The sequence below is a fragment of the Arachis ipaensis genome, chromosome B4 (genome assembly GCF_059453495.1).
Source record: "Arachis ipaensis isolate K30076 ecotype BB chromosome B4, ASM5945349v1, whole genome shotgun sequence".
Classification (NCBI taxonomy): domain Eukaryota; kingdom Viridiplantae; phylum Streptophyta; class Magnoliopsida; order Fabales; family Fabaceae; genus Arachis; species Arachis ipaensis.
Genome location: NC_142439.1, coordinates 136,163,937 through 136,175,862, shown reverse-complemented (window position 1 = coordinate 136,175,862; position 11,926 = coordinate 136,163,937). Strand labels below are relative to the sequence as shown.

Genomic DNA, 11,926 nt, shown 5'->3' with positions numbered 1-11,926 from the left:
GAGCTCCAATCGCCGCACCGTTTGCGGCCACGCGTCCACCGCGTCGAGCTCTACATTTCTACCGGAACAATTTCACTGGTAACTTGTTTAATCACTCTCAGCCCTCTTTTCCCCCAATTTTCGGATTTTTCAATGGGAAGGTTGAGTTTCTTTGATTTTTGATGTTTTAGGATCCAATTAGCTTGAGAAAAACATTCACTCTTATTTATGTAAAGCTTGGGTAAGGTGAGGATACGATAATTCTATTTTATTTTTATTGAATTTGAGCTTTGAGTATTAAATTGGATATATATGTGTTATGAATGTGTATTAGGTTGTGAATAAATAATTGGAGCTTGAAATTGTGAATACTGGAACTTGGAGGAAGCGGATTAGTTGAGTTTTGAGGGGCTGTCTTGGTTTTGAATAAATAGCTTTGGTCGTTACGTGGAAATCGGCCAATGTATGGTTTAGGTTTCTTGAATTTAATATATAATGTTCTGTGAAAACTTAGGTTAGATGACCATAGGATAAGATGGAATGCAGGTGTATGTTTAATGTTTAGTAATTTATCGATGAATATATATTTGGTTGGAGTTTATTGGATAATTAGTTATTAATTTTGGATGGTGAATGTTGTTATGTTAATTTGGAGAGAATTATGGTTGAATATTATTGTTGATGAACATGGTTAGTTTGGTGCTTGTTGATTAACTAATGATTTGGTGAATTATTGATTTGAGGTATAACTATTGTGGAGGTTGTTGTGATAATGAGGTATTTTGTGTTAAAAGCCTAGGATTTATTAACTATGATTCTTAGTTGAATTTTGGGTTGTTGGATTTGAATGTTGTATGAGTATAATTGTTTATCTGAGGTAGATTTATTGTGGTGACTGTTATGATGATGAGGAAGGGTATGTTGAATTGAAAAGAATGCAGGTTTGGACCCGAAAAGGGTGGCAAAGTCCGAGTTTTAGAGGAGATGCTGCCGAAATTTTATAAAAATTAGAGATTTTTATTTAGATGATTATTTAAAAGAGATTTAGATTTAAAGGTTATATGGTTTGATTTTGAGTTATTAAGAAAATGAGTATGTTTTAAGTTTGATGTTTGGTTCTTAGCAAAGAATGAATTATGTTTTGAATTGGAACTATTGATGGACGGAATGGGAGGTGTGATAATGAAGGATAATGATTGAATATGTTTAATGTATGATGATGAATGAGATGCAATTGAGAATGATGTGGATGTTGATGAATTATAATTGAATTAATTATATGGCTTATGAATTTGAATAATCTGAGATACGAGATTCCCTGGATTAAGTGCCGTGGCTTGCCACCACGTGTACCAGGTTGAAAACTCGATACTCTGTTGACCCTACGACGTAAGTGTGACCGGGCACTATATAAATTCCCAGGAATGTTACCCCCATTGAGCAATATTGATTATTTGAGAAAAATCTATGCATAGACTTTTGGGGATGCACGTCGGGGGACAGTCTAAGGACAATTCAGACTTGTCGGGTTGGCTGGATAACCGACAGATGAGCATCATCAGTCATAGGACAGGCATGCATCATATGCATATTACTTGAATTACTTGCTTGTGCTCTAATTGGGTGTGCCTATCTGTATTTGCCATGCTAAATGTATATTTGTTACCTGCAGTAGTTGTAACCTTCTTGTGTTTGCCTTTATCTGTCTATTTGTCTGTGAAAATGCATGATGGAGTTGGAGGTATGGAGGAATGGCAGTATAGGACTTAGATTTAAGGTTAAGTTAAGTTAGGATTAAATATTTTAGAAAACCACCTTTTATGGCTTCTGTTTAATACTTTAAGCTCTATAATCCGAGTGTCGGCGTTCTAGGATTGCCTCTGGCATTCCCAGGACCTTATATATTATGTGCGTGGCACCTCTACCATATTGAGAACCTCCGGTTCTCATTCCATACTATGTTGTTATTTTTCAGATGCAGGTCGGGAGCCATCTCGTTAGGCGTCTGGACTCTTAAAGCGGAGGGGTTACTGGATAGTGTTGTTGTATAGTTTTGTTGTACAGTGATATATATATATATGTACTTAGCTTTCTCTCCGTATAACTTGTCCTTTTTGATCCTCTTAGAGGTTTATGGAGAGGCAGGATTGTGTGTATGTACTTTTGGGTTTTGGATATGTATGTATATATGTGTAAATATTCTCCGGCCAGTCTTGACTTCACAGGCTGAGTTAGGAGCTTGTTATTTTGTATTTTTGGCACTCTATTCCTACTTCTGTTATCTCAAGTTTAATAGTTATGGTTTCCTTAGCACGCAGGTTAACTCGTTCCTTGAGCGTTGCGCTTTTATTTTGCGATTTTTTTTGTTTCCTCTATTCTTCAAGGCTCCTAGCATATTATAATTCTTCTGCTATTATATGTACTCATTTTATTTTAGAGGTCGTAATACCACACCACCTCTATTTTACGACTTAAGCGTAAAGCTTAGTGTGGTAGGGTGTTACATTATGGTATCAGAGCAGTTCGTTCCTATAGAGCCTGAAAGACGGACTGATTGTACTTCTGTGCATTCTCTGTATATGTGTGTATGTGCTATTAGGATATCTGATTGATATATATGGCATAAACGTTTGTGAGTATGCATTTGGAACTTAAAGCATTAGACCTGCGATATTGAGACTGATCAACTTAATATCACTTGTTTGGTGTGTATAGGGACCAGATGTCGACTCGCGGACGCGGTCGCGGGCGAGGTAGAGGTAGGACAGGCACCGTTACTCCTGCCCCCATAGGGACTGATCCAGTAGACTTTATGGCTGCCCTGGGAAATATAGCTGCAGCTATGCAGGCGACAGCCGAGGCATTGGGTAATCAGATAAACCAGGGTAATCATGGGAACAATAATGATGAGGACGGTCCTATGACACTTGCTACATTTCTGAAAGTTCGCCCTCCGACCTTTAGGGGAACCTCAAATCCCACTGATGCAGATAATTGGATTCAGGCTATGAAAAGGACGTTGCAAGCCCAACAGGTTCCTGAAGAGCAATGGGTTGAATTTGGAACTTATCAGCTGCAAGGTGAGGCTCAGTATTGGTGGCAGGGAACACGATGTATCCTACATCCTGATGGTGCTGCAATTCCTTGGGAGGTTTTCCGAACAGAATTCTATAAGAAATACTTTCCTAATTCAGCCAGAAATGCCAAGGAACTTGAATTAATGCAGTTAAAAAAGGGACAGATGACTGTTGCTGAGTATACTAGTAAGTTTGAGAAGTTGTGTCGCTTTTCTCGTATCTGTCAAGGGGCACCAGAAGATTTTGGCGAATGGCAATGTATTAAATATGAGGGAGGTCTTCGGAGTGATATTCTGAGCTTCGTTGCCCCAATGGAGATCAGGGTGTTTTCTAAATTGGTGAATAAGAGTAGGGTGGCTGAGGATTGTGTGAGGAAGGCGGCAGCAGAGAAAGGGAGTTTGAGGGTGCCTTTTCAGAGGCCTTCAGGGAGGAACTTTGCTCCGAGAGGTAGGAATTTCAAGCGTGGAGGCTTTGTTCCGCAGCAGACTCAAGGTCAAGGTAATTACAGAAGGCCGAATATTACTGCTAATTAAGGGAAAAGGTTTGGGAAGTAGCCACAGCAGGATCTGAATTGTCAGAAGTACGGAAAGTATCATCCTGGAGTTCCGTGCAGACTAGGACTTGGAGTGTGCTATTCCTGTGGACAGCCCGGGCATATAGCCAGTAATTGCCCTGAGAAGAAGAAGTATGAGACTGGTAGGGTACAGCAGCCGGGGAGAGTATACACCACTTCTACCATTGGTGCTGAGGGATCCGAGACACTTATTAGAGGTAATTGTGAAATGGCTGGTAAAGTCTTAAATGCTTTATTTGATTCAGGAGGAAGTCATTCATTTATTGCATTTGAAAAGGCCCATGAATTAGGATTGAGAATGGTGGTTTTAGGTTATGATTTGAAAGTATATAATGCTACTCATGAAGCTATGGTGACTAGGATAAGTGAACTATGAAACTGGAGAGAGGAGTTTATTAGGGCCTGAAATGATAGCTGAAACGACTAAGCAGATAAAGAAGATTCGTAGTCGAATGCTTATAGCCCAAAGCCGCCAGAAGAGCTATGCTGATCAGAGGCGAAAGCCTTTGGAGTTTGAAGAAGGAGAACATGTCTTTCTGAAAGTTACACCAACCACTGGAGTGGGAAGAGCTATTAAGACTAAGAAACTAAATCCCCGTTATATTGGACCGTTTGAGATCCTAAAGAGAATTGGGCCAGTGGCTTATATAATTGCCTTACCGCCGTATCTTTCGAATTTGCATGATGTGTTTCATGTATCGCAGCTTCGGAAGTATACTCCTGACGCAAGTCATGTTCTGGAACCAGAACCAATCCAAGTAAGAGAAGATCTAACACTCCGAGTAATTCCGCTGAGAATTGATGATATCAGTATTAAACGATTACGCGGAAGGGAAGTATCATTGGTAAAAGTAGCTTGGAGTCGAGCTGGTATCGAGGAACATACTTGGGAGCTCGAATCAGATATGCGAAAGGACTATCCACATCTCTTTACAGGTAACTAGATTTGAATTTTGAGGGCAAAATTCTTTATTAGGTGGGTAGGATATAAACCCCGTTAAATTAGTAGATAATTAGTCAATAAATTAGTTTTTAATAAGGAAGATTAGAAACATAAATATTATATTAATGGAAAGTACACTTATAACTGTACTCACAATTTGAATAAGGTGAGCTTTTTTGAATTTATTTATGAAGTTCACATTATCAGTCATCTTCTTAACTTTATAAAAGGTGAAAAATGTGGATTATCATATATTTAAACTTCAACAATAAAGATGAAGGTCTTATCAATTAGGTTGAGCAAAAGTGTAGGTGTATTTTTTCGCTCTGCTGTATCATAATTATCCTCTTTCTAAATAAATTTATAAATAAATAAATTTATAAATAAATTATACTTTTTCTAAAATAATAAACTTACCAACTAAATAGGTGTAATCGTACCCAAGAGCATTGGGAGTGTCAAAACTGACAAAATTAAATCCATATCATGGGATACCTGATAATTCTGGAAGTCTTTGCACATCTGTATGTTAGCTTAAATTAATCACATACTCATGATGTGTAGTCTTAAAGTTACCTTCATTAAGTCTAACACCAAAATATCTTATTTGGTAAGATATTCCTTCTCTTAGCAAATTCATGAATAAAGACACAAAAGCCCTCTTAACTGAAGCGTGTATTTTTTCTCCCTAGAATTAATAAACAAAAATCAAAGAACAATTAAATGGGGATAAACAAACAAATTTAAAATATAAATAATATAAATTTAAAATAATATAAAAAATATTAGTAGAAAATTAACGTTTTCATCAAGTCAGACCATCTCAATTGAGTATGGCAATGGAGAATTTTCGTAACTTGGTAGTGTCCATAATCGTATCACTCGTACACATACACACAAATTGTCAATGATAGGATTGATTTCTGCAATTTTGTGAATAGTAACCATTGGAATAAGTAGAAAAATTTTAGATTTTGGATATATATAGAGAAAGGGATTGATGTACTTTGAATTATGGTGCTATACATATCTTATAACTTATACTTTTATAGTTGACTCATAGCTAAAATTTTTTAAATTTAATTGACTTTAATTTAAATTTGAATTGAGACTAATAGATAAAGTAAATAAATATATTAATAATTTTTAAAATTCTAAATTAAGGTAAATATATGTAAAAGGACGTATATAACTGTAATTTAAAAAAAACAACAAAATTTTAAAAAATAGAGTTAAAAAGAATTAACAATTTTTTAAAAAACAGTGTTAAAAATTAAAAAATAACAACCTAAGTAAAATAATTTAAAATTTAAAAAATAACAACTTAAGTAAAATAATCTAAAAATTAAAAAACAACAACCTAAATAAAATGATTTAAAATTTTAAAAAATAATAACCTAAGTAAAACAATATAGATAAAGTAAATAAATATATTAATAATTTTTAAAATTCTAAATCAACGTAAATATATGTAAAAGGACGTATGTAGCTGCAATTTTTTAAAAAAATCAACAAAATTTATAAAATAGTGTTAAAATTTTAAAAATAACAACCTAAGTAAAATAATCTAAAATTTAAAAAACAACAACCTAAATAAAATAATTTAAAATTTAAAAAATAACAACCTAAGAAAACAATCTAAACAAATAATTTAAAATTTGAAAATAACAAACCAAACAAATAATAATTTATAATTTATAAATATAATTCTAAAAATTTCTAGTGATGACACATAAACAAATAAACTCCCAGACTCAACGTATGAGCGCCATGTCAGCATATGAGCTCCCCATTTGTATTACTACTAGTATTAAACCCGTGCGATGTACAGGTTTATATTTAAATTTGACATGTTAAATTGAAAATAATATTTTATAATTATAAATTTTTTGAGTTTAGTATAGCACGATCATCGCCATTATATAATAAACGTACTGAATATGCTGTTTTATCTTTATTAAAAGTAAAAAAGTAAATAGAAGAGTTTAAAGTCTATAATATGCTTGAACCATAAGGAGGGAGACATGAAAAAAATAAGAACATATATAACTGTAATAATAGCATGTTAATTTTACACTAAATTTTATATCAAAGGCTAATAAAAATTTATCGACAACCTAGTATCTTACTAACTTCATTAGAAAAGCAATTGGCATATGATGTTATGCTCCTTGTTACATATTTCATCTCAAATATGAAAACAGAGTTATAGATAAATTTGTTATATTTATAGTAAATATTTATACAAAAGTGTAAATCATAACATGCTATTAAAATGAAAATAATATTATTCTTACCTAAATATTATTAAAAACTTATTTGAATACGACATTTGTTATTGATGACTTTAGATTGCCGTCTTCGTCTAGAATTAAAACCCTGAGACCATTGCGACTCTTAACTCTTGACAAAGCAACATAAAGTTGCCCATGGGTGAACACTGATTTTGGCAAGTAAAGTCTTACATATGATAATGATTGACCGACCCTGATTCTTGTTAATGGTCATTGCAAAGCATACTGTTAATGGAGGTTGTCTCCGTTGAAACTTAAATGGCAACCCTGAATTTGAAGGGATCAAGTTCATTCTTGGAATGTACACTTTATCTTCAATATTTCTACCGGTCACTACCGTCACTCCAATTATGTTGCTGCCAAGTTTATTAACTATTAATCTTGTCCCGTTGCATAAATCTGAAGTCTGGTCTATGTTTCGTAGTAGCATTACAGCGACTCCTAGCTTTAAAGTCAACTTGTGATTGGTTAGTCCCGAACATTTGATGTCATTTAGGAAATCTGGTGTGAACCACTCTTATTGTACATCTTCATTCTCATCAGCTTGACATGTTGTGTCAGAACTCAAATACTCCTTTTCCATCTCTGGAAAGATTGTCAAGACAAAATCGTTTACCTTCTCGACACTCTCAAGCGTGGGTGCAGGAATTGCCCTACTCTAAAAATACCTTTAATCTGACATGTTTTGCAACAAATTTGGATATACAAAGTCTACCAAATGAAAGAGAGGGTCATCAGTAGTTGTAATCAACAGACATCTGGAATTTTAATTTCTGATTTATCACCAACAACAGAACCAATATTTCCATTTCCAACATCAAGTATCCAATTAGCAAATCTTTTCATTTCAGCTCCATCTTGATCTAAAGAAGACATTAGAAGCCTCATGTTCATATACAGTTTCAGAACCTTACAAAACGACCACAAATGGGATGAGTTAATAGCTGATGACAATATATCGTGTCTACTCCCTTTCGAAATCACCGGAAAATCTGTCTGAAATCACCTCCTAGAACAATAACCTTACCACCAAATGGTTGATGTGTCTTATGTTGATTGGTAACTAACATAAGATTCCTGAGCGTCCGATCAAGTGCTTCAAAGCACATTTTATTGAGCATTGGAGCTTCATCCCAAATTATTAAGCTACTTTGGATGAGTAGCTCAGCCTTCAAACTGTCATGCTTGATATTGCAAGTAGATTCATCAGTAATTGTAATGGGTATTGAAAATCTAGAATGAACCGTTCTGCCACCAGGTAGGAGTAAAGACACAATTCCACTGGATGCGACATTTAAAACAATCTTTTCTCTAAACCGAATAGCAGAAGAAAGTCCATTCCAAATAAATGTCTTACCACACCCACCATGCCCATAAAGGAAGTAAAAACTACCAGAGTCTGTAATAACAGTATTGAGTATCTCATTGAATACTAACCTTTGCTCATGAGTCATCTTTTGTTCCGTATATAAGTTTGTATGAGTCAACTCATTTGTGCATATGCTAACTTCTCCTCTATTAACTTATTCTAAAAAAGGCGAACATCAGACATCTCAGGATATGGCATTGATTGATAGTCTCTTAAAGATTTCGCATTGCTGTTGAGTATCTTCTCAATCTCAATAAGGCTGAAGTTTTTCAATTCGTCATCAGTCATGTTTAGTCCTAGCAAAAGCACACGGTAGTTTTATGAAATATTTAATAAGTAATTCTAGAATAAAGCTATTAATATTATTAATAAAATAAAAATAATAAGAGAATACAATCTTGATATAAAAAAAAGACAGTAAAATATCTTGATTTTTCAAAGCTTTTCTCCTCTCATATAGTATTCCATCAGCTAATAATGTCTAAGTTGCATTCCAAACACGCTCTGGGTTACTAATGCTATTAGATATCAATAGCATCGTAAATAATTTTTTCAATTCATGACCAGATGCAAGTTCAGCTACCTCATTAGTAGCTATAATGAATTCCCTATTATCGCACAATAGTCCCATGGAATAACAAGCATCTTGGAAGCTAGAATATGTAATTTCATTAACTGTCCTAATAGACTCATATGTTGTGCAACCTCTCTGAACAGCTAACAAAATTCTCATATAATAAATATCACCTATACCCGATGGAACATAGTTTAACCTCCCGATAGAATACCCTCTTTTGCGTGGATGTCATTCCCTTGCTTCTCTATCATAAACAAATTAATTTGAAAACTCAGCATATGTCAAAATTTGACCTGATTCAAATTTTTTATTAGCCTCCATCCATGCTAAGAACATCGTACATTTTTCTTCCTCTTCTTCCACGATTTTCTCAAGATCATCATCGTCTTTAAAGATGATATTTTGCTCTCCAGGCAAATGAAAGGTTAATCTCATCACTGAAAGCTAATCTAATTCGATTTGTTTCCAATGAATCTATAATAATTATATAGCATATACCAAAGATTATTTTTAATAGACCAATTGAAAAATTAAATATTTGGTCTTTAAGTAATAAAAGCATATTAACATACGCTAGCTTTGTAACTGGTCGATATTGTTTGATATTTGTTGAAACTATTGTTGACTTGTCTCATGACATGGGCTATCATATGCTCCACGTGTGATACATGAATTACTAATACTATTAATATTGGCACATTGTTCTTTTTTACCTACAGAGTGTGGATTAGTAATTGGAGACCTTGGTCGATATGGTGTTGGGTTATTACCTAATAAGATAATTCGTGACATTAGTTTTGAACAAATTTTCTGTTAAAGTTTATAATTGAATAAATGGTAGAAAAATCAAAATACATAAAGTGAATGCATATTCACATAAATAAGTTTCAAAAAAATTCATCCAAAAATCAACCTATATTGATGCTGCTATTTGTAATGTCTGACAATACCGATTCAAAATGCACACCATTGTAACTATCACTCGGATTTCCTATAATTTTTTTATAAATAAATTTAGTAAAATATTACGAAGACAGTATAAACTAATAATTTATTACTTGTCAATAGCTAAATAATGTATAGAAAATATTGTATTTTATGGGGTTTTATTTGGCCAAAATACCCATGACCCACCATGCACATTTGCTCCTTCTTCTCTGTTTCTATTCCATCAAAAATTCTAAATCAATCGTTATGTTTTGTTATATATTTATATTCATGTAGTTCTCATTTTCTCTCTATTTTTTTTCCAACCATTTCACCAACTATCCTGTTTGAATTCAACCTCCTCACTCCTCTGCATCTCTACTCAATAAATAAATAACTAAATGGTCAATTTAGCTTCAATGGCGGCTTTAATTTTCTTTTCATTCTCATTTATTTAGTTACGTAAATATATTTTACAAAAAATAATATATATTTTTTCACAAAAATTTCTTTTTTTAAATAAATATAAGTTTAATCTCACAGTCAATAAATTTAACTAATAGTTAAAATCTTTTTTTATTTCTTTAACTAAAGAAATTAAAAATGAATAGTTTATAATTAAAAAGAGAGAAAAAGATGAAAGTACTTTTATTATTGTACAGAGATAATCTAAAAAATAACAATGTAAATGGAGTAAAGAGAAAATTTATAAATGTGACAAATAAAAAAAATTAAATTTAAAAATTGAAACGGTTAAGAAGTCACTTAATTAGAAATTAGTATTAGAATTTTCAATTTCAAATTTTTAAATAGAGTTTACTAATTAGTTAGTGCAAATTTTAAATTTTTAAATAAAATTTTCTAATTAAGCGTTCGTTGTTCATCAGGAGTATAGGAATTTGTTAATTTAAAAATGATTTTATTAGTTTCGTCATAAATAGTGTCAATCCTATTATTTGTCGATAATAAAATTAAATACAATCTAAAAATTAATAACCTTATAAATTACGTAAATTTAGAAAAAAATATTTAAAAAGAGAAAAAATGAAAGTACTTCTATTGTGCAGAAATAATCTAAAAGATAACAATGTAAATTGAGTAAAGAGAAAATTTATAAATGTGGCAAGTAAAAAAATTTAAATTTAAAAATCGAAACGGTTAAGAAATCATTTAATTAGGAATTAATATTAGAATTTCAAATTTTAAAATTTTAAATAGAATTTTCTAATTAGTTAGTACAAATTTTAATTTTTAAATAAAATTTCTTAAATTAATTCAATTTTATCGGAACAACATTAGAAATAGAATTAAATATAGAAAAATGTTAAATTAAAATTTTTTTAAATAGTATAAATAACCTCACATTTTAATAAGACTGGTAATTCTATTTACTTTAATATAATCTTTTGTAATTAGCATAGTAGCTTATAAATTATATAAAATTTTAAAAAATATTCTCAAACCCAATTGCTTACTTAAAAATTCAAAAAAAAAGTTTATTTGAATTTAAATTTAAAATTTTAAACATAATACTTAAATTAAAAATTATAATTAGATTTTCTTTTTAAAATAAGTACACATTTAACTAACCTAATTGTATCGACAATAATTCATATGAGAAATTTATAACTTTATGACATTAAATACTAAATTAGAAATTAACAGAATATCAACGGTGTGAATTGAATTAAAAATAAAACCATAAGTAATAACCAAATAACTTTAATTTATATTTAAAAAAAATTCTAAATTCCAAACATAAAAATCTAAAAGAACCAAAAGAAAAATAACAACTCAAGAAAAGACAATGTTTCCACCAAAACAAACATATGCTTGACATTATTCTGTTAGATATACTTTAAAAGGGATTCTAAAATATGTGCATCCAAATTCTCAAGTTTCATTTTCAATCTTGATCTTCTTGCAAGTTGAGGTATCTCCTTGCACCTTCGAATCTTCCGACACCGAGGATAGTCGCTTGGTTGGTGTAATAGCATTTTCCAAAACTTCGGATTCATCATTGTCCGCAACTTTATTGGAGAATTCAAGCAACAAATTCTGTACAAAATACTACATTAAATTAAAGACTTCCTTCTCACCTTTGATTTTATTTCAATAATATTTTTTTAATAAAATAAAGATCTAACTTTGAGAAAACAAATAAACAAAAAATTCATTTTTTGAAC

General features: G+C 31.7%; 2 protein-coding genes across 2 annotated transcripts; one reads left to right on the top strand and one right to left on the bottom strand.

Moving 5' to 3' along the window:
* The first annotated feature begins 2,701 nt into the window (after positions 1-2,701).
* LOC148569368 (uncharacterized) lies at positions 2,702-7,331 on the top strand. Its single transcript, XM_088485013.1, has 2 exons — positions 2,702-3,314; positions 7,273-7,331. The coding sequence occupies exons 1-2, from the start codon at positions 2,702-2,704 to the stop codon at positions 7,329-7,331; spliced, it is 672 nt and encodes a 223-aa protein (XP_088341139.1).
* A 53-nt stretch (positions 7,332-7,384) lies between these two features.
* Positions 7,385-8,321, bottom strand: LOC107637128 (uncharacterized). Its single transcript, XM_088485012.1, has 3 exons — positions 7,890-8,321; positions 7,624-7,776; positions 7,385-7,525 (listed from the first exon to the last, which is right to left on the bottom strand). The coding sequence occupies exons 1-3, from the start codon at positions 8,319-8,321 to the stop codon at positions 7,385-7,387; spliced, it is 726 nt and encodes a 241-aa protein (XP_088341138.1).
* Positions 8,322-11,926: the final 3,605 nt, after the last annotated feature.